The 26,072-nt window shown below is 41.7% G+C and overlaps 4 protein-coding genes across 5 annotated transcripts; 3 read left to right on the top strand and 1 right to left on the bottom strand.

Moving 5' to 3' along the window:
• Positions 1 to 107: 107 nt before the first annotated feature.
• tmem54a (transmembrane protein 54a) lies at positions 108 to 5,703 on the bottom strand. 2 transcript variants are annotated; one of them, XM_084569696.1, is made up of 6 exons: positions 5,453 to 5,697; positions 2,303 to 2,499; positions 2,072 to 2,131; positions 1,586 to 1,771; positions 1,334 to 1,471; positions 108 to 445 (listed from the first exon to the last, which is right to left on the bottom strand). In XM_084569696.1, the coding sequence occupies exons 1-6, from the start codon at positions 5,463 to 5,465 to the stop codon at positions 308 to 310; spliced, it is 732 nt and encodes a 243-aa protein (XP_084425822.1). In that variant the 5' UTR covers positions 5,466 to 5,697; the 3' UTR covers positions 108 to 307. The 2 variants fall into 2 exon arrangements, with proteins under 2 accessions (XP_084425822.1, XP_084425823.1); XM_084569697.1 differs by lacking the exon at positions 1,586 to 1,771 and having other exon boundaries at positions 5,453 to 5,703.
• A 1,169-nt stretch (positions 5,704 to 6,872) lies between these two features.
• Positions 6,873 to 9,861, top strand: zpcx (zona pellucida protein C). Its single transcript, XM_084569676.1, has 9 exons — positions 6,873 to 7,313; positions 7,398 to 7,510; positions 7,579 to 7,652; positions 7,728 to 7,899; positions 7,978 to 8,083; positions 8,192 to 8,277; positions 8,353 to 8,435; positions 8,945 to 9,713; positions 9,787 to 9,861. Exons 1-9 carry the CDS (start codon positions 6,897 to 6,899, stop codon positions 9,806 to 9,808), a joined length of 1,842 nt encoding a protein of 613 aa, XP_084425802.1. The 5' UTR covers positions 6,873 to 6,896; the 3' UTR covers positions 9,809 to 9,861.
• A 1,604-nt stretch (positions 9,862 to 11,465) lies between these two features.
• Positions 11,466 to 20,213, top strand: pabpc4 (poly(A) binding protein, cytoplasmic 4 (inducible form)). The gene is made up of 15 exons (XM_084569675.1): positions 11,466 to 11,890; positions 14,254 to 14,447; positions 15,829 to 15,944; positions 16,899 to 17,038; positions 17,122 to 17,216; positions 17,298 to 17,435; positions 17,544 to 17,639; positions 17,745 to 18,014; positions 18,613 to 18,703; positions 18,813 to 18,908; positions 18,999 to 19,129; positions 19,213 to 19,303; positions 19,397 to 19,527; positions 19,628 to 19,758; positions 19,856 to 20,213. The coding sequence occupies exons 1-14, from the start codon at positions 11,698 to 11,700 to the stop codon at positions 19,733 to 19,735; spliced, it is 1,890 nt and encodes a 629-aa protein (XP_084425801.1). The 5' UTR covers positions 11,466 to 11,697; the 3' UTR covers positions 19,736 to 19,758; positions 19,856 to 20,213.
• A 1,304-nt stretch (positions 20,214 to 21,517) lies between these two features.
• Positions 21,518 to 26,059, top strand: ppie (peptidylprolyl isomerase E (cyclophilin E)). Its single transcript, XM_084569691.1, has 10 exons — positions 21,518 to 21,716; positions 22,137 to 22,235; positions 22,353 to 22,396; positions 23,475 to 23,501; positions 23,616 to 23,697; positions 23,791 to 23,897; positions 23,985 to 24,108; positions 24,256 to 24,441; positions 24,542 to 24,684; positions 25,813 to 26,059. The coding sequence occupies exons 1-10, from the start codon at positions 21,686 to 21,688 to the stop codon at positions 25,879 to 25,881; spliced, it is 912 nt and encodes a 303-aa protein (XP_084425817.1). The 5' UTR covers positions 21,518 to 21,685; the 3' UTR covers positions 25,882 to 26,059.
• Positions 26,060 to 26,072: the final 13 nt, after the last annotated feature.

Genomic DNA, 26,072 nt, shown 5'->3' with positions numbered 1-26,072 from the left:
CTGACACACCCACACTTTCTTTAGGTGTTTTAAACAAGATTATAAAATGTCATCTCTGCTCCCACGGGTAAAACACAGCTCAGTTTTTGAAAGGAAATGACTTTAAACACAGGTGATGGCTCTTTGTATTTTAAAGACAACATGAATGCAAAACATAGTAACCAAACAAACATATTATTTTATCAGCTCAAAATCGATTGTCTTAATATGAGGGGAAAAGAAAATGGATCCATGCTTTATAACACACGCAATGACATGAGGTTTTGTCCATCTCAGTCTGCAACATTTCCAAACAGGTCCAGCTGCTTCAGAGCCAGTGGCTCTGCTCCACTGCAGTGCTGCCCTCCAGCAGATCCTCCTGCTCTGCGGGCTCAGCTTCTATGTCGCTGTCTGGGTCTCTAGGTGGAGGTGATGTTGGGGTTTCAACATTTCTCTGGATGCGCACCTGAAACATAAAATGTAATTCACACGAGATGAAGGACAGCACATTGATTATTTTATGAAACTAGCTGAGTGCATGTACCTTTTAACAACACATACATTTTACATACAATTTGAATATATTAGCAAATGCATTATTTTAGGATGTTTTAGGGGAAAATATGTGACTACGGCTGGCTGTTTTTCATTTTTTTTAAAGATAGAGTAGTCCAGTAAACAGCTTGTGCCAGTGACGTGAGATATGAAAAATAATTTAAACTGAAGAATAACTAGAGTAATATGTGTCAGCAGGTCTAGACCACTGACTTCCAAATATTATTTTAGTGCTAACTTGTAATTGCCTCTTTAAGACATTTCTGTGCAACCTCAAACATGAGTGTCACGAAAGGGAGTCAGGTATAGTGGCCTGAGTCTTTAGTTCAAACTGTATGGATTTTTCTGAGTTGACATTTTCCCCCTTTTGTTTAAATTTGCAAAAATGTTGCATGTTACAGGCGAAATAGAGCGGTCCACACTTTTGCACACCACAAAGACAAATACTAAACTATGTTAAATAATGTCAGCCTAGTTAGTACTGTCAAAAAAGCCTCTTGATGTGTTTTTCCAGCATTCATGTAAACATTCATTCATTCCTAATGAGCATGTCTTTGGACGATGGGAGGAAGCCAGAGAACCCGGAGAGAACCCATGCATGGAGAACATGCAAACTCCACACAGAAAGGCCCCAGTTGACCGATGGATTCGAACCCAGAACTTTCTTGCTGTGAGGCATCAGTGCTAACCACCACACCACTGTGCCACCCGTACATGTAAACAGCCAAGTTGGAATCTCTAATCAGAATGAAGAAACGTCGTCCGTGTAAATGTGGCAGGTGGACTGACGGAAGCTTACCCTCTTGGCCTGGAGCGGTCTCTTCCTGCATGGACAGAGGTACAGGGATGAAGTGCAGGCAGCAAAGAGGCGGAAGGAGAACACTGTTTCCACAATGGACATCAAAATAAGAGGCACCCACAGAATGACTGTGGTCTCCTGGAAAACAAAGATGACAAAACATACCGTAATGGATCACTACACACGTCTGTGGTCCGCAGTTCACATCAGTATCAGAGCTGGGTGTTGGATAAATCTTTATATTCAACTTACATAGATACGGGTGGGGTCAAAAGAGCATTCGTATGTGACAGAAGAGATATCATCTGAAGTTGCGCAAAGTATTAACAGGCTCCCTGCTTTACGATGAATAGCTTTCCCCAAAGACACTGACAAGCCCAATGCGGAGGCAACTGCCAAGAGACCTGCCAAGAAGCTGAAGACCAACAGGACCCATTTCTGCAAGAACAGCATGACACAAAAATGTAAGGAGGTAAAAGACATTTTAACCTTATAAAAGTCAACACACCCACCAGTATTGAGTAAGTCTAGGAGGAAAGGAGGAAAAATATTTCCTGCATGACAGGATTTTCTGTTTGCATCTATCTGGCCAATTTAAACTGTTATGTATACCTCCAAACACACGCACTCAAAGAAACTGTCAAAAAAAAGGGCAGGTTCTGACAGGAGGCAGCACATGACAGATGAGTGCCGGAAGAGGAGGGAGGAGCTGTGTAAAGAGAAGAGAACGATATTTACCAGGATCCTGTTTCTCTTGTTTTTGGACAGGACAATGGCGATTATTCCACCAATGATTCCCTGAGGATCCGCAAGAGATTTGGGAAGAAAGACATCACTCATTAAAGACAGATGATACACTTGTGCATGTTAAGGATTTAGACTGATCTAATTTACCCACTACATTACACTGCGGTTCTATCAGAAAACTAGTAAGTATCTGGTGTAACCATCTGTCTGTTTTAAACTTACCAGCAGGCCTGCCACAATGGCAATGATATTAGCGATGGCATACACCATGGTCCGTGTTCTTTTGTGCACACTGATGTGCCTGAGCACGGCACCGTGCACCAGTGCTCCAAGAACAAAGTTGACATGGCCCACCATCACCAGCGCCAGCCCCATCTTCATCAAGACTTTGTTGTCCTTGAGGTTGGCGCAGCATATTCCTAGAGGAACCCAAAAAAACGCGAGTCTGACCTCATAGTCTTACTTAACTTTGAGCATTATGACCTTAATCTAAAAGATAAACAACAGTCCATACTGTCAGACTGGTACATATACAGTGCTGCTTGAAAGTATTTTCTACATTTCTGAATAAAAATGACTCAAAACATCAGCAGATTTTCACCCTGTCCCAAGTCCTGAAAGTCGACAAAGAGAACCCAATCAAATGAAACTAAAATATGATGCTTTTGTATTCATTTATTCAGAAAAATAAGCCAATATCACATATCTGAGAAGTGAAAAAGTAAGTGCACCTCTGGGATTACAAGTTAACGGACAAAGGAGCTTTCTGAGGACCAAAACAGTTTGGAATCCATAAATCCACAGTCAGACAGATTGGTAACAAATGGTGGAGATTTAAGACGACTGCCACCGTCCACAAGAGTAGTGGACCAACAAAGATCACTCCAATACCAAGACACATAATAGTCCCAAAGGTCACAAAGAAACTCAGGGTAACTTCTAAGCATCTAAAGGCCTCTCTCACACTGGCTAATGTTAATGTTCATGAATCCATCATCAGGAGAACACTGGACAATCATGGTGTGAATGGCAGAGTGGTAAGGACAAAGCTATTGCTCTCCTAAAAAAAACATTTCTGCCTGTCTGCAGTTTTTTAAACATCATCTGGACAAGCCAGAAGCCTATTGGGAAAATGTTTTGCAGATGGGTGAAACCAAAGTAGAATGATTTGGTTCAAATGAGAAGCTCATGTCTAGAGACTAAACAACACTGCATTCCACCATCAGAACCTCAGCCCGTCCATGAAACATGAGGGTGTGATGTGCCAAAAAAATATGCCTGTTTTGCTGCATCTGAGCCAGGGTGGCTTGCCATCTTTACACCAGCGGTGTACCAGCAAATATACCAGCAAATTGTAAACGAAAATGAATCTTAAGAGAAACTGGGTCATGCAGCAATCTCAAGCACACGAGTCGTTGAGCAAAAGAATGGTTAAAGAAGAACAAATTCAGTGTTTTGGAATGGTCAAGTCGAAGTCCTGACCTTAATCGTTGCGGAAGGACCTGAAGCAAGCAGTTCATGTGAGAAAAAAATACACCAACATCTCAGAATTAAAACTGTTCTGTATAGAGGAATGGGCTAAAATTCCTCTAAGCTGCTGTAGACAACTGATTAGAAGTTACCGGAAATGTTTAGTTGCTGCTCTTGCTGCACAAGGGGGTTATACCAGATACACGGGTTCACGTACTTCTGCAATATACTTTGCGGATACGCATAAATGATTAATTTTCTTGAAAATCCACTGATTGACTCATTTTTATGCAGAAATGTAGGAAATTCTGAGGGGTTCAAACACTCTTAAGTGGCTCTGTATGTCGTTTCAAGACCACACACGTTTATTAAAACTGATCTGAAGCATACAGTGAGCTGCGACTGCTGCACCCTGGCGAGTTAACTGCAGACTAACTCTGCAGTGTTGTGGTTTCAGCTAAGTAAAGAGGAAGCGGGGCAGCGGTTAGCACGCTGTCACAACACTCGGCGGTCGCCGCAATTATCCCCGACCCCTGCAGAGGCGGCTGAACATCTCATCCCCTGCGTGCAGCAGTACGCTGCAACTATGGTGACACTTCTGGTCTGTGCAGACTTGTGTTGCTCTATTTTGTTCCTTCTTCTGAGAAAGGGCAACACAACTCCCTATAGAGGCCATGTGCTGTAAACCAAACCTTTACCAAACAAGACAAAGCTTTGGGTGGGGTCTTGAAACATTCACCACCATATTAACCTGGCCTGAGGGGTCTGACACACAGAGACACATACACTTCCTCTGGTCTGTCTCAGTCATTCCTACAGGGGGGTGCTGTGGAAATTCTTGCAATGTTTGGGGTCATAATATTGTTACTCTTGTGTTTGCTGCCATTCAGGGGTACATTGTCACACATTGTCTAAACCCTTACAAAAAACTAGGGTATAATAGGCTGTTTAGTGGTGTAAACAATTACAAAAATACTTCTATGATACATGCGTTTCACCTTAGTACTTAAATGTTATGCTACTACTGCAGTAGTAGCTATTCTACATGGTTACTACTATTCAGAGGGAAAATTCCTTTTAATTTACACTGCTACATTCATCTGACGGTGGCAGTAACTCTACAGCAGATTAGGACTTGACTGATCTCATATCATGATTTCTTGCATGGTATATGATCTGATGAATGCACAGTGGATGAAGCCAGCGGACAGAATACAAAATAAATGAGTTTTACCCGGATCAGCTACAAGGTTAATGCATCGGTAATCTAATACTATAACAGATACGAACAGAATAGAATAGCTGGGACCCATTTGGTGTGTAATGAATACTGTTATGTACATTTTGCTGATAATATTTTAACTTGTTTAAAGTTTGGATATGTTAAATTGTGGTATTGCTACTTTTACTAAAAGATATGAGTACTACTTCAACCACTGGTAATAACCATGGTATTTATCTATTTATGCGTGTAATGTATCTTAATATAGGTCTAGTAATAATAATAAGCCAATGAGATACTCTACAAATTATACAAATTATAGTTTGGGTTAGTTGTTTTTCTTCACGCTGACCTACTTTGTTCAGGTTTATAGTGAAAGCCCAGTCAATAGAGTTGCGTAAAAAGACCTGATTTGCATCTCATCAACGGTAAAAGGCCTCACTTTTACACGGGCGAAACTTTAAATAAATACTGCACCATAGTGAGTCTTAACAACATAAACTCTTCGTTTAAAGAAATAAGATGTTACACTGAGTGGCATAAACTACCATCAAAGGTTGGATTATCTTCTTCCCTGAGCGCTTCCAACTTTACAGACCACGCCTAAAACCTTCAGCCCGCAACATTCCCCTTGAATTAAACTGTCAGTTTTTGTTAAAAACTCATAAAAGTTAACTTACCCATTTGAACCATGTTGTATTGTATGTCCCCTCCGATCACATCACTTGGAAAGATGTATTAAAGTCATAACTGGCAGAACTTTGACACCTTTCGATGGATCGTCTTCCTCTACCGCCGCTTCACCTGTGGGCGGACGTGAGCCGTTTGGGACTTACCTGTGCGGAAGCCCCGCCCCCAATACGTGTTAAACAAAAAACCTGTTTGGAAGTAATGCAACGCCAGATAATGATATTCGGACTTAATGTCAAAAAGAAAGTCTCGAAGTTTAAAAAGAAACAAATTGTTCACCAAAGCAAACTCCTCATCACATGGGACACACATTTCCATAATCTGTTTTCGGTATGAGATCACAGAATGATTGGCAGGTTGTCCTCCAATCAGGAAGTGTCTTTTTTGTTCCCAAACGTATGATTCAGTATGTCAACAGTAAGTATTTACCCGTCATGAAGAACCTTGTATGTGTTGGCTGAAGACCAGAGAATATGCTGCACATGCTTTTAACCATAGCACATATTATACTCAGTGACTGGAACAACAGCTATAAATGTGATGGACATGTTGATAATGACATTTGCTGTTTTATAAGACACTTTATCTGTTATCAATTTAATCATTTTTCTTAATTATTTTAATATTTATATAGTTTTATTTTAAATATAATCTCTCTAATGTGGATAAATGAAACTTATTGCTCAGATAAAACAAGTAAAAACAAACTAAACCATTTCCTGATTAAAAATTAGAATATGATACCACTGAATATCACAGTCTCTTGAAATGTAATGCTGAGCATCTATGAGCACGGTACATGTGCAGTTCAGAACTAGTTTGATGCCTTTGTATTATCTCGGTTATAGATATATTGTGACTTGCATGACTGAGAATGAGACAGACAATGAGACAATACAGGTCAGAATTTACATCATGCACATGCAGTAAATGTACGTTTACATATTTTATCTTTTATTCTTTGATGTCCAATATGCCAAAATGGTCTATTTCACAGACATACATAAATTCTATGTAATTTTTGTACTTATTCATTGTGTTTATCATTTTTTATTTTTTTTTTATCTCCTGTGTAACCTGTCCTCCTGCAACACTTCTGACTTCCCCATTGTGGTATAAATAAAGGGTTACATTATTTTATATAATATATATATATATTATTTCACTAATACAGCCTTAACTCAGAATGGATCTTAATCTTAATGTAAATAACATGAACAAAAAACACAATATTCTTTTTCTAAATGCTTCCAGTTTCACCAAAAAAGTCACATGGGTATGTTTGGCTGCAGCGATGTGAAGAGATTTCTCAATCATTGGCCGTCAGACTCAATTGCTTGATTTCCATCACCTGTCGCTCTTGGTCTCAGCTCCTTATTAATGACACTCTGGTCAGAGAGCAGTCAGAGTTGTTGTCCTGGTTTGAGGCCCACAATGGGGGCAATACATGTATTTCTTTGTGTCTTTCTTGCACGTTTGATCGCTGCTCGATCTGCGATAAGATATCGGGATGCTGTGCTTCCCCAGGATTTTGCAAGATTTTTTGAAGACTTGCCTCCTCCATTTGAAAGAAAGTTAAATTTGGTTCCTTTTGACACCATCTTCAGCTCTTGGCGAAGCCATACCCCTGACTTTCATTTGCTTGGTGAATTGCCTCCCATCATGGTGGTTCCCAGAGTACAGGTGTTTTGTGATGAATCTAAGATGACACTTCTGGTTGATAAGAGAACCAACGGTCTGACATTGACTGGAGAGGAAATACAGTTGGGTGATGGCTGCTATAGCAACAGAGAACTACCGGACCAGTTTATCTTCACTTATGGTTTTGATCAGTGTGGTACCATGCGTGAGGTAAATGGGCTATTTTCTTTATTTCCACTTCTTTAGAAACTGTTTTTTTTTTTTTTTTTTTAAAAACAACACATTGTCTTCCAGGTGCAGAATGGTTTGGAGAGGTTCACAAACTCTCTCCACTTGAATCTCAAGCAAACTCTTCCCACCTGGTGGCAATCTTTCTCCACAATACACATCTCATGCAGCCCCAAGAGGTGTGTCACCTGCAGTACCAAGACATCTGTGGATGTTTGCCATACTAAAAGCTAATGTGCCATTTCAGGTCCTACTATAATCCACACTTTGTCTCGAGACCTCCTGTGAATGACGGGAGCTTTAGCATCAAGGCCATGAGTCGTGAGTAGAAGTAAGAGATGCTGTCTGTTTGTGCCATTTCATTCATAGACATAAGTGTTTTTCTTTCTCCTGCAGCATCCTGGACCAGTGCAGCAGATTCAAATGTCTATAAAAGAGGCCAAGGTGTCAACCTCCAGGTTTTTGCCAAAACTAGGCCAGACCAGCAACTTTTCATCCAGTCGTGCTTTGTCTCGGCATCCCCTGAGCCTCAGACTAGACCACGGCATGCAGTCATAATGAATAAAGGGTAAGCAGTCAGGTATTCATCATCGCAACTGTTCAGTCTAATATTCTAATCACCTGAAATATCTGTGCTCTCTGCCAGGTGCTCAGTCCCCATGCATTCTCACTGTGCTGTTGTACAATTTGTAGCCTCTAACAGAGCAGATGTGGTTAACTTCGCTCTAAACACATCTTATCTAATATCTGAGGTAAGGCTTTCATACCTCAGTGTGTTTTCGGCTTCTGTTGTTTCTGGCTCCTGTTGTTGTTGTTTCTGTTCTACTGTGTGACCTTGTGAACGCTCTTCTCCTCTGAAGCTGTACGTCCACTGTAGTGTGGTCATCTCTGACCAGGGTGTGACTTTTAGCTCGAAATCCTGCAACTACAATCCGCTTCAGTCAAGGTATTTGTGTAGACGTAACCCATACATTATTTATTTATTTATTAAATTGCTGTGAAACAAAGACTTTCCTTTCAGGTGGGAAGAACTAAGTGGTGTAGAGGTGTGTGACTGCTGTAGCTCAAAGTGTAAAGGCCTATCAGTCAAAGGCCTACCCGATGGTAAGTGTGTTTTCAAAAGATTACTTCCTGGTCCTGGACGGTGGCTACATTTACATGGACACTCGTATTCTGCCAATATGAATAACGGCCCAATATGAACAAAGCTTCATGTAAACACCTGAATGGGAACAGGCTGGAGTGGCGTAAACCCTCATTTAGTAAGAAATTACTGATGCCTACCAATCATGTAAGTTATTTACCTGATCTTTTCTTCAGTTAGAATGAAGACTAGAATTACTTTTTGCACGTGTTTGGTAAACATCAAGTGACATGAAAAGTGGATGGCACAGTTGAAAATGCAGGTCTGTCTCAGTCATCTATTGAATTGATAAGGTGTCGTCAATAAGATTTTTGATAGATTTCTGGCAGATTGGAGGCTTCACAGCAGGCAGAATCACTTTTTCGTGTCCATGTAAACGGCAAGATGGAACTTCTAATCAGAATTTCGATTAGTTGGTTAGTATTCCTGTAAATTCAGCCTATGACTCACTGTCGGTCTGTCATTTCAGAGGCCAGGGCTTTTGTCAGCACTGGTCCCTTTGTCATTGTGGATAAAGATGAGATGAGTCCTGAGCTTCTGTTCTCTGAACCACAAGATCACAAGGATAATATTGATTCTCATTCTGAGGACAGTTTGACTGTTCAGATTCAGCCAAGCAACGGCGTATCAAATGTCATTCCTGAACTGCTGCCTTCAACCACAAATCAAGAATCTACTCAGAATAACCCCACAAATGAGATAGGCCTAAGGTTCATTGAACAGAAAAGTGATGATTCCACATTCGACCTGAATTTACTTACATTGGTTGACGGATGGCCGATTCCTCCACAAGACAACCCAGTCATGGTGCAGGAGTTCCCAGGAAAAAATAGGTTTGAAAGATCTGCAAAGTTCGGCGCAGTCAACTTCTCTTCTCCAGCTGAGATCAGCGTCATTCTGGTTGAGAAGTCAAACCCACCAGAACCGTACAACTCTGCTATTGGAGAGGAATCCCAGGAGAAGAAATGGATGCCAGCAGAGATGAGTGAAAATGACCTTGACCAGGGAGATTTAAACCAAACAGGACAGACAGATGCTGCTGTGATGCCCGAAGAAGAAACGAATGAAGTTCAGCCGGTAATTCGCTCAAAGCTTGAGTTTTCCAAAGGTGCAGATGGATCGCAGACACTGAGTTATGAGGAAGAAGTGAAGCAACAAAGGGGGACAACTGGAAGATATGGCAGAAGACGAGAGTCCAGACTGAAGGGGCTTCCCTTAACTTTCCTGGATTTATTGAGGTACCCAATCTTAGTTCTCACTTTAATAAAATCAGAATATATCATGTGACTAATTTCTTTTTCTTATACTCAGGAGGATGGACAAAGCAGAGTAGCTACAACTTCTTTAAACATTGTTTCTTGAACTAAATAAACTCATAAGCAAAAATCCAGATGGTGGTTTTTATTCTAGAGTGGCATTCGCAAGTGTGAGCAGGTATTTGCTCCAACCAAAAGTCCCCAAGAAAAAGGTCACACACTCTAATATTTCACCTTTAGCTTTGATTACAGCACACATTTGCTGTGGCATTCCATCAAGTGTTGAATTCATTTTTTTGCCAAGATCTTGTATTGATGATGGGAGAGTCTGACCACTGGGCAAAGCCTTCTCCAGCACATCCCAAAGATTCTCAATGGGGTTAAGGTCTGGACTCTGTGGTGGCCAATCCATGTGTGAAAATGATGTGTCATGCTCCCTGAACCATTCTTTCACAATTTGAGCCCCATGGATCCTGGCATTGTCATCTTGGAATATGCCCGTGCCATCAGGGAAGAAAACGTCCATTGATGGAATAACCTGGTCATTCAGTATATTCAGGTAGTCAGCTGACCTCATTCTGTGGGCACATAATGTTGCTGAACCTAGACCTGAGCAACTGCTGCAACCCCAGATCATAGCACTGCCCCCACAGGCTTGTACAGTAGGCACTAGGCATGATGGGTGCATCACTTCATCTGCCTCTCTTCTTACCCTGATGCCCCCATCACTCTGGAACAGGATAAATCTGGACTCATCAGACCACATGACCTTCTTCCATTGCTCCAGAGTCCAATCTTTATGCTCCCTAGCAAATTGAAGCCTTTATTTTCCGGGTAGCCTCACTGATTAGTGGTTTTCTTAAGGCTACACAGCTGTTCAGTCCCAATCCATCGAGTTCCCTTCTTAACCCTATTTTAGTAGTTTCTACAATCTCCTTAGATGTTTTCTCTGCTTGATGCATGCCAATGATTTGACCCTTCTCAAACAGACTAACATCTTTTCCACGACCATAGGATGTGTCTTTCAACATGGTCGTTTAAGAAATGAGAAGCAGCTCATTCCATCAGTTTGGGTTAAATAACTTGTTGCCAGCTGAAAGATAATCACCCATGTAGTAATTATCCAATAGGAGGCTCGTACCTATTTGCTTAGTTAAATCTAGGTGGTGACTTTTTTTTTTTTGGCCAGTCAAAATACAATTATTTATATATATATATATATATATATAAATAATTGTATTTTTTTTTTTAAGCATAATGCCTCTCCACTTAATGCCTCATTGAAAACCAACTGTATTCCCTCCCAGATGTCGCTGTGGGGAGCTGAGCTCTGTAGTTGGGACACCAGCAGCGTGCTCTCTCCCTTTTACGCCGCATGCTCCACTAGGTTTTTTTTTTTTTTTTTTTTTTTCTATCCCAAGTTTGACCCTGCCACTATTTCCTCCGCACCGACTCTCTCCTATAAAGTCCCCATGCTTCCCCCACGCAGTCTCTTTCCCCCCGGCCACAAAACAACCGTGAGTGTCTAACTCACTGTTCTTGAAAAACTTAAAATAAAAATAAAATAAAAAATATAAAATCAACAAAATCTAAATAAAAACGAGCACGGCAATACTTAAAGAAAAAGAAACGTTTTAAAAAAATAGCAAAATATTAATTTAAAAAATCAATAAATAAACAAACAGGAGAAGGCCTCGGGCTTAACCCGAAGTTTGCGTCGTTAAAGGAGGAATATTTCACGAGGCATCGATCTTAAGCGTGACTTTAATTTTTGTTTTTTTTGGTTTATTTTTTACATTTTTTTTTTCAACAAGCTGGATCGGAGATCAGGGATCCAGCTGTATATTGAGCGTGTCTTTTTTGAGATCTGAAGCGCAGTTCGGACGAGGATAATATCGGCATTTTTTTTCTGGCTCTTTTCTTCTGAGGGAAGCTCCGATTTTATTTATTCTGTGTAGTCCGAGATATGAACACAGCGACGGGGAGTTATCCGATGGCTTCTCTCTACGTTGGCGACCTGCACCCCGACATCACGGAGGCTATGCTGTACGAGAAATTCAGCCCAGCCGGACCGGTGCTCTCCATTCGGGTATGCCGGGACATGATCACCCGGCGGTCGCTTGGATACGCTTACGTGAACTTCTCTCAGCCAGCTGACGGTAAGAAACCAGAAATAATGCTCACTGAGCGTGCATGTTGGCTTGCAGAATGTGCAGATACCGTAAATGTTAACAATGTCACCATGTGTTTTCAATGTCAGTCCCAAAACTGACTAAATAATGCGAAGAATTATGATTGATGACATGTTTTTTTTGCAGTCTGAACAACTGTCATGATTGTCCCATGATTATTTCATACTGTTTGGAGCAGTCATTTGACCTATATACGCATGTCCCAGTTCTTATGATAATATATCTCTACTTTAGTTAGAGCCCACAGCACATGTGGAGTTTGATTTGTTTTTTAAAAGTTGGCACAGAGATAATTTGATTTTCACCAGTTATTGCACTGGATCTTCTAACAGAAGCTCCTTTCAGCATCGCTCTTATTAAACCTAAATGACCCATTTCTGCTCCTATTTAAAGGGACAATGAAACTAATTCCTATTACCTTCTGCTGCCATAATCACAAAAGATGAGCCCCTTCAGCACCTGATCACTGTACCGTAGATGTGTATAGTGCGGTAGATTGGTAATATTACAGAATTTCTTCTGTTTGGATTTAATCCCAGTTTGAGTTGGGATTAAGTTGGTTTGTATGCAACATCCCGATCACCTCAGCTGCTTTTCCAGTTGTCAGTCTCTTATGATGCTCAAAAGTGAAATGTCTCAAAGTGTGTGAGCAGTGCTATTACGTGTCTTTGTTGTCAGGCATCTCCGTTTACACTGAGTACTATCAAATCTTTGAGCAAAAGTAGCAGGTGTTGTGGTTTTCTTTGGAGGCCTGGTGACACTGTTTACATTGTGTGAACACCCCCCCCACCACCAGCAGCCGTATCAACGAAAACACCTGTCACAACTTATCTTTGCACGACTTGTTACCAAAAGTTGAAGCAATGATAGGTTACAACCGGAGCACTTATAGGAAGTTAGGATCGTTGACTCATAAGTGTGAGAAGAGCTACAAGTGAGAAAACACCATTTGTTTTTGAGGCGTAGACACGGGGGGGTGGGGGCTGTGGTCTGCTGCGTGATTAAATGGAGTCGCACACGTGTCTGTGGGCCAGTAGCCTCCTTTCTGAACAATTCAAATGATATAACCTATAACAAAGCAGACTTGTATGGTTTGTGCACAGGATTTCCTATGAGTCAAGGCAGTGATTGTTAGCCGCTCTGTTGGATTTCTTCACCTTGCTGTCGTACACTCAGGAGACCTGGTGTTGCTCATCTGAGCATTCTTGTTAAATGTGTCTCTTCCCCATCAATGGTAGAGAATGCTGTACTCACACTCCATGCCAGCACATACCTCTCAGGACCCCTCTCTAAATATAGAACTCCGGTTTGAGCAGCCCAAAATGTGCCTGCTTCATAATACAAAGCTGATAAGTGGATAACAATAATAGAAATTTTGACATTTTCTAAAACCATTTCATTGTTTATATTCTACATGGCATCATTAACACGTGGGTGATCAGCGGGTATTACAGAGATCTCTTTGGCCTTTTTAAGATGATGATCCCCTCTCTGAACCTTCCAGAAGTCCACATATTTGACAGCGATTGCACACCTTCTCTGAGCACACGGGTTGTGAAGTACAATTGCAAGCCAAACTGCTGATGCCAGCAGACGCAAGGCAGCTCCGTTTTGTTTACCAGACACTTTTAGCTGGAAAGCCTGGCCTGTGTGTGTGTGCCGGTGTACTGTGGAGTGACTGAACAAAAGGATGTTTGGCACGTGTGCCCACAATGACGTGAGAATTAAAGCAATAGGCGAAGAGGAAATGGGAATAAACTGATTTAACCGGGCCGGCAGAGGGCAGAATAATCTGATCACGTGCTGAGTTAAATGCTAATTTGTTACTCCTTAAGTCTATCACTCGAGTCCATATTCCGATAATGCATATGTCTGTTGTACTGCTGCTGGCCTAGGATGGCCCAGCAGCATGTGGTTAGTCAGAAGACGGAGACATGTGTTCCCACCTGGCCCGCCGCAGCTGCCCCCTACTCTTGTCCCAGCTGCTCGTAGGCGGCTCATCAGCCACATGGTCTACTGCAGTATCTTAACCGTGTTGCATGTGGCTCATTAATAGCCTTGGAACAGGGATTGTGACACACACTGCACAGAATGACAAACTGTTTTAATAAACGCAGCTTCATGCTGTTTCTCTCTTCAGTGATTAATGTAGTGGCTAAAGTGTTCGGTTGTATCGTAATCACTGTTTCACTGTGTTATTGGCAGAATAGAAATCTACAACACATGCAGCGTGTACACACGAGGGACTGGTATGTTTTTCGGCCTTAAGGCTCCATGTATACAACCATCTGTGACCTTTCCCTGCGCCTCTCTGTCCCTCCTCCCTCCAGCCGAGAGAGCCCTGGACACCATGAACTTTGACGTGGTGAAAGGCAAGCCAATCAGGATCATGTGGTCCCAGAGAGACCCCTCCCTCAGGAAGTCGGGAGTGGGCAACGTGTTTATCAAGAACCTCGACAAATCCATTGACAACAAGGCCCTGTATGACACCTTCTCTGCCTTTGGAAACATCCTCTCCTGCAAGGTATTCACAAATATGAATGCTTGAAACTTTTACATGTGTACTTTTTAGTTTTAAGTACATACATGACGGACGTAATATACAGAATGTCATCTTTCATCATAGTTTCAATAAAAAGCTAGTCACAGTGCAGCTTACTCTTTAAAACAAAAAGGAGTCAAATTTAACACAAGTAATCTCAACTTTTTGATTTGATTAACAAGAACACATAGGCATGAACATTGCCATTAGTCTTACACTCTGTAGTAGGTTCTAAGTATAGAAAGGAAGGCTGACTGTTTTGGGAATTGCAAAATGTACAAAATGACAAAAGCAGATGAAAAAGGCATTTATCATCACAAATGCTGCCTAAAGCAATACTTCCACGTTTGGGGGAATACATTTATTGACTTTCTTGCCAAATGTTAGATGATGAGAGTGATGGCACTCTGCAAATTGTAATGAATTTGAAGTCAGTGACCAATTAGATTTGCTTAGCATAAAAAGTATGAATGGCCAGCCAAAGATAACATTTTGTTTAACTGAAGTGAAAATGACAAATTAAATCTTAAGTGCAAAATATCAATCTGTCTTGTTGTGTTTTTCAGTGGGTAATATACGCCTTGTAAAATTACAAAATGTATGTTTTGTTTTCAGGACAGTTAAATGCGGGTTAGCTCTGTCCTGGCATTTCCACTCTTTATGCCAAACTAGAGAAAATACAGTGATCAGGCATAACATTATGACCACCTTCCTAATATTGTGTAGGTCTCCCTTGTGCCTCCAAAACAGTTGTGACTCATCAGAGAATGGACATGGGCCTTCTGAGGGTGTCCTGTGGTGCCTGGCAACAGAATGTTGTTAGTGGGGGCCTTTGGGTCCTATGGGTTGATGGGCCTCTGTGGATCATCACACAGATGCTTGATCAGTTTTGCATCTAGTGAATTTGGAGGCCAGGTCAACACCTTGTGCTGTTTTTCATGTTTTTTTTTAGTTGTTCCTGAACCGTATTTATGTGACTGTGCATCTGTGTCAGGCTGCGTCCTGCTGGGGGTGGCTGCTGCCATCAAGGAGTGTCATTGCTATGGGGTGGGGGTGCCTGGTCTGGTCTAGGTGGGTGGTACATGTCTAAGTAACATCCACATGAATGCCAGGTCCAAAAGCTTCCCAGCAGAACATTGTGTTATCACAAGATGGTCAATGTTATTCACTTCTCCTGTCAGTGGTTTTAATGTTGTGGCTGATCGGTGTAGCTGCAGGTTTTAGCTTCGCCTAGATGGCATCTATCATCACATCCCACTTTCAGAAGAAATAAAATGAGCGTATTCCCCAAACCTTTGCTTTAAATCGCAGAAAATGCCTGTATCGATAAGCACATTCACTCTCATGTCTACCTCTCCCGCAGGTGGTGTGTGATGAAAACGGCTCCAAGGGTTACGCCTTCGTCCATTTCGAAACCCAGGATGCAGCTGATCGCGCCATTGAGAAGATGAACGGCATGCTCCTGAATGACCGCAAGGTGTGAGTGTCTGACCATCTTGGAACTGGGGACAATGGGGTGTTGTTGTTAGCATTTGTGGAATACTTCTGAGGTTTTCTCCTGAACTTTAAACAGTTTTTGACACTAAGATGTCCAAATGTAGACGGTACATTATATATGGACTGATATATTCGAGGGTGGGTCATGTGATGTATTTTGTGTCAATTGTATAAACTTGCCTGATTTTTTTTTGTGTTGAGTGAACTGACTTATTGTGTCTTTTTTTTCAATTGGTGAGTTTGTGTGTGAATAATATGACTAATAAGCTCATCTCTTACTACCGCCAGTCAGAAGACTCTAAACTAAGAGATAACAGACTAAAACCTCTTACTTCTCCTCCCTACCAGATGCATTTTCTGTTGCCTCATTAGCCCACTTGCTGGTCACCCATCTTAGAGTGTTTGTGTGTGTGTGTGTGTATGACCACGCTTGTGTGTTTTAGTGATGGATCGAATGCAGGAATACAATACTGGATGGCGGAAGGGGAGAGGTCATCGTAGCAAGGTATATAAGATCATTTGGTCCTCCTCAGCTTTCCTTTGTACTGTGAGACTCTGTTCCTCCATCCCTCTCCATCCACCTCCTCATCAAGTTCTGGATCAAGATTTAAGTTGGTTGTAACAGTGCTGTCTAGCATGCCGACATATCTGCTTGCCGCTGGTGATATTAACAGCATTTTGGTGGTTTTTCATTGTTTACCCCAGGAATGATGAGTCACATGTTGAAGTGTAGCTGTGAATTCGTCTTGTGGATGTTGTCTTTGTTTTATTTGTGCTTGCGAGCTCAGTTTTTGTTTCCGTCTTTATTCGGAAACCGGACAACCCGTGTTTTAAGATCGGGAAAAGGAAGTCAAAAAGATGGAGCCTGGTTTGCTTTCTCAGCTTTGCCAAGACTGTTTTAAAGAGTGTGTTTCGCCGCTCCCCCTTGATCTTCAGGTTCGTGGGCCGTTTCAAATCTCGCAAGGAGCGGGAGGCTGAACTCGGCGCCAAAGCCAAGGAATTTACCAATGTCTACATCAAAAACTTTGGGGATGATATGGATGACGACCGGCTGAAGGAGCTTTTTGACAAATACGGTAAATTGAGGTTCATATCTGTTACTCCAAACCCTGATGCTGTCAAGATCTGTTATCTAACATCCACCTTTGTTTCTTTGCAGGTAAAACACTGAGTGTAAAGGTGATGACAGACCCCACCGGCAAATCCAGAGGTTTTGGATTTGTTAGCTATGAGAAGCATGAGGACGCCAACAAGGTACTTTAGACTTGTGGAAAAGCACCACCTGCACTTTGAAGTGCTAGAAGTTTTCTCTAATATATTTGGCTTCATCCTCAGGCCGTAGAAGACATGAACGGGACTGAACTCAATGGAAAGACCGTGTTTGTGGGGAGAGCTCAGAAGAAAATGGAGCGGCAGGCGGAGCTGAAGAGGAAATTTGAGCTGCTCAAACAAGAGAGAATCAGTCGTTATCAGGTCTGCTAAAATTGGTCCTCTTTAAAATTGACCTGAGCAATCATATATTTTAACTGAAGTTTATTGAAGAAGTTGGTATTTGTTATTAAAGTTTGTCTTTTGTTTCAGGGAGTTAATCTTTACATTAAGAACCTGGATGACACCATAGACGACGAGAAGCTGCGTAAGGAGTTCTCTCCATTCGGGTCCATCACAAGTGCTAAAGTAAGAGACATCCGGTTAATGGCTAAATAAGAGGCATCACAACACAGTTTGTTGTTGAACTTACCCAGATACAGCCAATATTTTATCTATTTTTCTATATTTTAGGTGATGCTGGAGGAGGGACGCTCCAAGGGCTTTGGCTTTGTCTGTTTCTCCTCCCCCGAAGAGGCCACCAAGGCTGTGACTGAGATGAACGGACGTATCGTTGGCTCCAAACCTCTTTACGTCGCCCTTGCTCAGCGCAAAGAGGAGCGCAAAGCCCACCTTACCAACCAGTACATGCAGCGTATAGCTGGCATGAGGGCCATGCCAGCCAATGCCATCATTAATCAGTTCCAGCCCACCAGTGGCTACTTCATGCCCGCTGTGCCGCAGGTGTGAGAATCACGTTCAAAAATGAATTTTTAAGAGGATCTTATTAATATTTTCTATAACAGACTGCATAACTACTATAATATTTAAGGAACCATTTGTAGTGACAAACCCAATCTACAGTTCACTTCATTTTTTTTGAGTATTAGCTAATTGATTTAGTTTAGACTTACTACTTTCTTTTGTTGTCACAGGGAAGTGTTTTACATGTACTAGCAGCTGAGCATCTAAATTGCAGCCTGCAACATTTTGGAACTTAGTGAACCATTTTGCAGCTAAAGACCAAAGAGAGACCAAAAATGAGCTAAAAGGAAATTGGGCTTACATTCATCAGGTGGATATGACCTGAAATGAATGTTAATATTGAGTGGTGTGTCCTGGATTTGTAGATAATACACAACTGTTTTGTTAGCAACTTTGTGAACTTATGGGATAATAAGTCACTGTTCTGTTTAGAAGTTGTTTACATTGTTGCCTAAAAAACATCCTTTAAGGCGGGTTTAAAACGGGTTAAGGTAGTGAGAAGTTTTGCAGACTACTGAATTGTGTAATTTTTTTGGTTGTCATTTGATGATACATTTTGCTTTCTCGTACCCGCTAGGCTCAGAACAGGACTACGTACTATGCACCCAATCAGCTGGCCCAAATGCGACCCAACCCCAGATGGCAGCAACAAGGAGGTAGAGGCCAAGGTGAGCCAGTGGCACATGATGCATCTGTCTTTAACATAATAAACATTAGAATTAGGCTGAAATTTAACCTATTGAATCAATTGAAGTTATTAATTTTTGTCTCTCCCAGGTGGTTTCCAAGGAATGCCCAGCTCACTGCGTCAGCCAGGCCCCCGTGGCAACCTGAGACACATGGCTCCTGGCAGCAACTCACAGGGCCCACGAGGTGCGTTCACGGTAACAATGAACATAATCAGCTCCCTGAGTGGCTTTGGGATGTTATTAATTCTGCTGAATGTTTTCTCTTTGTTGCTAGCTTCTGGTCAGTCCATGGCTCCTCGCCCCTCAATGGGAGTCCCTGGCCCCAGGGCCATGCCTCCCTACAAATACGCCACTGGCGTCCGTAACCCCAACCCCCAGGTGGTGCAGCCTATTGCCTTGCAGCAGGTACCACATCATCTTCCTGCCATGTTAAGCACCCAAATCTATGAATACTTTTCCTTGCTTTCACCTTTATCTGCCAATTTCAGGCTCAGCCGGCTGTGCACGTTCAGGGCCAGGAGCCTCTCACTGCCTCCATGCTGGCTGCTGCACCCCCCCAGGAGCAGAAACAGATGTTAGGTAAGACTCTCATTTCACAGTGACTAAACTGTAATGCTTCTTTTCTTGTCATTAGGTTGATTTATTGTCCCTCACTTTTTTGTTTTTACATAGGGGAGCGTCTGTTCCCACTGATTCAGGCCATGCATGCCAACCTGGCAGGAAAGATCACTGGCATGCTGCTGGAGATTGATAACTCTGAATTACTACATATGCTGGAGTCTCATGAATCTCTGCGTTCAAAGGTACTTCACCACCTCATTCTTTACCCTGGTGGCACACTGAAATGTCCATCATTCACATGCTACACTGTGTCTCTGCTCATGCTGGATGTTGTTTGTACAGGTAGAAGAAGCTGTTGCGGTGCTACAAGCCCACCAAGCAAAGAAAGACGCCACCCAGAAAGTGGGCGGCATAACTACTACTGCTGCTGCTGCTGCTGCCACATCCTGAAGACTGCGTGATGAATTGCCATGGTATGACGACATTTAATCACTCAAGCTATTCGTATCCATGCTTCTTTTTCCGATTTACATTTTGTGATCCTAATGCAAAGTCACTGTGTTGTTTCAGAGCGCAGAGATGGGGAGAGACACACTACACTGGCTCCAAACTCCAGAGTCCTCTGAACAAATATGCAAAAATATGCAAAAATAAAAATCAGGAAAAAAAATAGAAAATGGAATTTTAAAACATACTTGAATATTTTGAAAAAATATATAAAATATTACAGTTCATAATTTTTGTTAGTTCTGTAATAGTTTTAAACTGAATACCAAAAGCAATAATGCAGATGAATTTTGAACGATCTCGTGGCAAAGAAGAGAAACGGTTTTCTACGAGGAAAATGAGCCTCGCTCTTAATTGAAACTTTGCTTGAAAGCTTTATGTTTGATTTGCAAAGATGGACTCCTTCATCCTATCATGTTATCATGGGTGTGTGGTATTCTCAATAAAGGGATGATATATCAAGGTTACCAGTCGTTGGCATTTAATTGTTATTAACTTATTCTAACCCAATGGCGTGTGTGTGTGTCTGACTCACAGTAGTTTAAGAGAAAAAGCAGAAGCAAGATTCTGAAAGAGTTGACAGGATACTTGCACGAGTAGCACCAACGTATGTAAAGCTCATTATTAGATGTTTTATTTGTCTGAAATGGCAGAATTTAGCTTGGTCTGTAGGTTGATACAAGCAACATGAGAAGAGAAAACATTTCATAGCCTTATGTGGGGGCTAAAGCCTTATGTAGAGGGAAAGATCATTGTGCCAAATTATCCATCATTATCAATTTTCCTTGTATGGTGTGGTGAAAAATCACTCTCATGATTACAAGTTCTGACAGTTTACAGTGTTATGATAGTAAATTTCTAAAATGGCAAATGGCAAATTGTTTCTAACTTTGTGTTATAATAAAAAATAAATTTTTGTTTCTGTTTTTTAATCAAACTTTTTAAAGTCAGGTGTTGAAATGTTTCGTCATTCACTGTTGTAGTGTCTAAGGTGTGTTGTAGCCTGGGTCTATCGCTATGAAATCTGCTACAGAAACGTGATCCCTCGGCCTCGTGTTTGACTTTGAGTGATGTATTTCATCCGTGCATGCAATTATTTCTCTGACAGCTAGCTCAAAGGCCAACGGTAGGAATATTGCCGTTGGCATGTTTGCACAAAGGAGAGAAAGGTGTGGGTTTAGTTGGAAAACGGAGATTTAGGGTTCTCGTCAAGTTCCTAAAGGTCAAACCGAGTGCAGACAAAGGGACAAACAAAGCAGCGAAAACACAAATCCGCTGTCAACAACGATGATGATTAAGAAGCTGCTGATAGCATTAGGCTATATTCGCTGCAAGGTAAAGGTTCCCCGGGGTATGGAGAAAAGGTTGAATATTTTAAATAACTTTGTCATGGAAAAGCAGTAACACTAAGAATAACATGAATGCAACAGTATTTTGTTAAAGTGTCTCAGTAAGTCATGGCACTGACAGACAGCCAACATGTACAAGAGGTATTTTATCACTGCAAGTGTAGGATAAGCACTTGTGTAAATAATAAAGTGAATACTGGCTGAGTTCCATTTGGCTGCGGTCTGATGGTCCTGATTTTGCTCATTGTTACACTGTCATGACTTATTATCTCACTTCATGAGAATTTTAAGTGATATTATTTAAACTAGTGCCTAAAAGAGTGATTTCGATTTCTTGAAAGACTGGGTAAAAGGCTTGGTGCTATATACAACTGGAATAAACAAGAAACTGAGCTGCCTGGGCGCTCTTTTAAACACGACTGGTTAAAAGTGAGGGATTCCTCCAACAGGTGGCGCTGGAGCTCACTAAACCACGGAGGCGGGCTTTAGTCTCTCTCCACCAATGTGAAGCGGCTGGGGTCAAAGTTGAAGGGGTAAATCCAATATGGCGGCTAGCAAACGAGTGTTGTATGTCGGTAAGTTACTCCCGTTTTTCCAAAAACTACATCTAAATAATGCTCTTTGACTATTTCTAGCGAACGTGCTTAGTACATTGTTACCAAACAGTTAGAGCAAACACAACCAGTTATGAATTAAACACATTTTGATGAATTTACGAACTTCTTAGAGAATTAGGGTACAAAATATGTACGTGTCTGCTTAAAATCGCAACTGTTTAAACATGTTAAGCCTTTAAGATAATTTTAAGCCTCTTACAGATTCCCCGGCTTCTTCTGTGGAGTACATTAAGTCATACTATATTATAAAATGTAAGGAAATTGCATAAAATACTTAGTAACTTGCAGAGCTCAAGTCTCCGAGGGTTTTCTGTGCCTTGAACGCAGCACGTTTTTGTGTGTTTGCTCTCAATCATCACTGTATATGTGTCTTGTCAGGTGGCTTGGCAGAAGAGGTGGACGAGAAGGTGTTACATGCAGCTTTTATTCCGTTTGGAGACGTTACAGACATCCAGATACCTCTGGACTATGAGACAGGTGAGATGGAGGACTTTTGCAGCTATGTGTGCAACGGCTGCAGTTGTTGTCAGATACATTGAACGTTGTGGGTTGGGTAACTTTAACATTAAACTGTGTCTTGTGTTCAATTTTCAGAAAAGCACAGAGGATTTGCATTCATTGAATTTGAGCTGGCAGAGGTATGTCCAGTTTATGATCTGAAACACTGATACAGAACAGCAAGTGTCATTGTCAATGAATGGATAGACTACAAAACAGCCTGTTATAATCAGTACAAAACATACGTCCATAGTTTATCTGCATTTTGCAACACAACTGCTTGATGAAAAGCCATACGTTATCTTTTTTTTTTTATGTGGATCAGCGATTGACAGGATGAATGGTTTAATTTGAATTCTGTCTTATTTAGAATATAGTTCATTCATAGTAGGTTGGGGATTTCAGAGTAAACATGGTTGTTAACCTCAACATACACAGATCAGCCATAGCATTATGACCAATGACTGGTGGAGTAAATAACACAATGTGTTAGAAGCAGGAAAAATGGGCAGTGGGAGTAGACACAGACACCACTCTGGGTGTCCATGCTGACCCCTGTCCACTGCTGAAAGCACCTACAGTGGGCATGTGAGCATCACAACAGGACTACGGAGCAGTAGAAGGAGGAGGCCTGGTCTGATGAATCGTGTTTTCTTTCATATCACATGGATAGTAGAGTGCCTGTCCGCCACTTACCTGGGCAACGTAAGACACCAGGATTCACTATGGGAAGAGGACAATGGAGCGGCGGAAGAGTGATGCTTTGAGGGATGTTCTGCTAGTAGACCCTGGGTCCTGCTATTCACGTAGATGTTACTTTGTCACTCGACCATGTGCAGCATTTAATGGAAACGGTATTCCTTGATGGCAGTGTCCATTTTCAGCAGGACAAAGCAAAGATGGTTCAGGAATGGTCTGAGGTACACAACAACAAGTTCAAGGTGTTGACTTGGCTTCAAAATTATGCACTGAAGCATCTGTGGGATGTGCTGGACAAACAAGTACGATTCATGGAGGCCTCATCTCCCAACTTCAGATATCTCAGCACGCTTCTAGAGGTTTAGTGGGTTCCGTACCTTACGGTATTTTAGGGGCAAAGCGGAGACCGACTCGCCTATTATGCAGGTGGTCATAAAGTTATGGCTGATCTGTGTATTATGCCCTCAATTGTAAGTATTTTTCTATTCTTAACCTATTTATGCTTTTTGTGTTTTGCAGGATGCTGCAGCAGCTATTGATAACATGGTAACTAAACTGTTATTCCTGTTTCTGAAATCTATTTTTTGTGAGTTCACCCAGAAGTTCCCAAAATCAGCTTCTTGTTTTTAATGTTTTTTTGTTTTCCTTTTTTAATACTAGAATGAGTCTGAACTTTTTGGTCGCACGATCCGTGTCAATATCGCCAAGCCCATGAGAATCAAAGAAGGTTCTTCTCGACCAGGTAATTGATTAATAAAACACTGCTCATAAATGGTGTAACCTCTGAAATTTAAAACCTATTATGGTCCTGACTTTAACTCTGTTTTTCCCTCAGTGTGGTCGGATGATGACTGGCTGAAGAAGTTTTCAGGGAAGACCATGGAGGAAGCTGAGGCCGAGGCGGCGGCGGCTGGAGAGAAGCCCAGCAATACAGTAGATGAGGTGCACTGGTTTTCTTTGTATCCTGCCTTGTTGTGGGGTCTCGACTCTTAATATGCTGAGATACTGAGTGTTTTGTGTTTTTTGCAGTCTGAGCCCCCTGCTAAAAAGGGCAGAGTAAATCCTCAGGTCTACATGGACATTAAGATCGGCAACAAGCCAGCGGGGCGGCTGCGCTTCCTCCTTCGGGCTGACATTGTTCCCATGACAGCAGGTCTGTATCTATACATGCTGCATTTTCTTTCATAAATAATGGAGGTATGCTCTGACTTTATCTCTCTAGGTGTAAAGAGAATCCACACCCAACATTATTACCCCCACTAAAACTAACTAACATCTTTTTTTAATATATTTTACATAGAGAACTTCCGTTGCTTGTGCACACACGAAAAGGGCTTTGGCTACAAGGGTAGCAGTTTCCACCGCATCATCCCCCAGTTTATGTGCCAGGGAGGCGACTTCACCAACCACAATGGCACCGGTGGCAAGTCCATCTATGGCCGGAAGTTTGAAGATGAAAACTTTGTCCTCAAACACACGGCTCCAGGTAAGCAGGAGCTCTCAGAGGTTGTGGTGAAATGAGTGAGGTTTCTTTTTTTTGGGGACCCTTTGGTTAACTGGCTATGCTTTGTTTCTCGGGCACACAGGGCAGCTCTCCATGGCCAACTCTGGGCCAGGCACTAATGGCTCGCAGTTCTTCATCACCAACGACAAAACAGACTGGCTGGATAACAAACACGTGGTGTTTGGAGAGCTGGTGGAGGGCATGGACGTGCTCCGAGCAATGGAGGTAAGAGATGAGGCTGCAACATGACTTCATAAAATCATTAAACCCTGTAGGTCATTGTACAAAGACAACACACCAGATGTCTTTTGCTCATTCTGAATAATGAATGTCTTGTCGGAAGAGGAGGATGTTTACCAGCACTGAATGGAACTGAGGTAACAAGCTGCTGTGGATTTGGAGGTTTAATGTTTACCATTCATGTCTGATCCAGGCTTTCAGCATCCTATGTCGTCCTTGTCCATTGACGGGGACAGACCTGACTAATATGGGGCTGTGCTATTGTAATACGTGCCCAAATGTGGTTTGGCATTGTCATGATGACATAAGCAAAGAAGAAGGAAGTATGCGTGTCGGCACACGTTGCTCTAAAACATAATAATGCCGGCGTCACAGGTGTGCCCGTTCCAAGTGCATAATACCACTATGAATTGTAGCGTTTGAACTGTGTGTTGAACACAAGCAGGGTATCCTTGGGGACAATGTCCAAGATTTATAAAAGGAATTTCAAGATTTGATTCATTGGACCACGGGGCAGCTCTCTGCTTCTCCTCAGTCCCTCTTAAAAGAGCTCGGGCTCAGAAGAGGCAGAGCTGCCAGAGGGCCAGACGATCACTCATTCAGTATTGTGTTTTTTTAACCTTGTCCATCGTATCCATAAATTTCTCCAGACTAATAATATTGTTGTTAAACCCACCTTCAGCCTCTTGGGGATGCTCTTTTTACACATCGTTTTCAGTCTTCTGTTACACCAGTCCCAACATTGCTGAAACACGTTCCTGGCATCTGAATTGTTTGTTTTCAACAAAATAGTTTGTTCTATTTTCAGTTAAACAAATGGTTTAGTGTTAGATTTGCTCATTACGGGGTTGTAATTCAGTAACTAAAAAAAGCAACTCACATGTCTAACTCCAAAAATCATACTCTGTGTGAATAAATGTGATGATGTGATGTGAATATTTTAAGCTCTAGTGAAAAATGAATATTAATTTCAGATACAAACATAATATAAACTCGTCTGATCAAACCGTTTAGTGTATTTTGTGTTTTTCTATATTATTGTTTTACTCTGTCATAGTGGCTCCTCTCTCTGTTTCGTCACACTCATCATTTAATTCTGTTTTCTTTCTGCAGGCTCAGGGGACTAGTAGCGGGAAGCCGAAGCAGAAAGTGATCATTTCAGACTGTGGAGAATATGTGTGATCGGGAAAAAGAAAATGTGCGCTTGTTCTGAGTGTGTGTATGTCTAAGACCAAGAGTGTGTTATTTTGTGTCTCTACCTTGAGCTCACACCTTCTGCCATGTAAATATTTCAATAAACCTTTTTTTTTTATGAAGAAAGCAAGTGAAAAGTGATGTGTTCTTTGAGCTGTTCTCCTGAACTCTGACCTATT

This window comes from Chelon labrosus (genome assembly GCF_963514085.1).
Source record: "Chelon labrosus genome assembly, chromosome: 20".
NCBI classification, from domain to species: Eukaryota; Metazoa; Chordata; class Actinopteri; order Mugiliformes; family Mugilidae; genus Chelon; species Chelon labrosus.
This window is presented reverse-complemented; position numbering and strand designations above follow the sequence as displayed.

Coding starts and splice junctions, on each gene's coding strand:
- tmem54a (XM_084569696.1), bottom strand. Junction 2,132..2,302: donor CCATTGTGGCAGGCCTGCTG/GTAAGTTTAAAA, acceptor GCGGATCCTCAG/GGAATCATTGGTGGAATAAT. Junction 1,472..1,585: donor TTGACCCCACCCGTATCTAT/GTAAGTTGAATA, acceptor TTTGTTTTCCAG/GAGACCACAGTCATTCTGTG.
- zpcx (XM_084569676.1), top strand. CDS start 6,897: ATGGGGGCAATACATGTATTTCTTTGTGTCTTTCTTGCACGTTTGATC. Junction 7,900..7,977: donor GCAGTCATAATGAATAAAGG/GTAAGCAGTCAG, acceptor GCTCTCTGCCAG/GTGCTCAGTCCCCATGCATT. Junction 8,084..8,191: donor CATCTTATCTAATATCTGAG/GTAAGGCTTTCA, acceptor TCTCCTCTGAAG/CTGTACGTCCACTGTAGTGT.
- pabpc4 (XM_084569675.1), top strand. CDS start 11,698: ATGAACACAGCGACGGGGAGTTATCCGATGGCTTCTCTCTACGTTGGC. Junction 17,039..17,121: donor GGAGCTTTTTGACAAATACG/GTAAATTGAGGT, acceptor GTTTCTTTGCAG/GTAAAACACTGAGTGTAAAG. Junction 17,217..17,297: donor AGCATGAGGACGCCAACAAG/GTACTTTAGACT, acceptor CTTCATCCTCAG/GCCGTAGAAGACATGAACGG.
- ppie (XM_084569691.1), top strand. CDS start 21,686: ATGGCGGCTAGCAAACGAGTGTTGTATGTCG. Junction 21,717..22,136: donor CAAACGAGTGTTGTATGTCG/GTAAGTTACTCC, acceptor GTGTCTTGTCAG/GTGGCTTGGCAGAAGAGGTG. Junction 24,685..25,812: donor ACGTGCTCCGAGCAATGGAG/GTAAGAGATGAG, acceptor TTCTTTCTGCAG/GCTCAGGGGACTAGTAGCGG.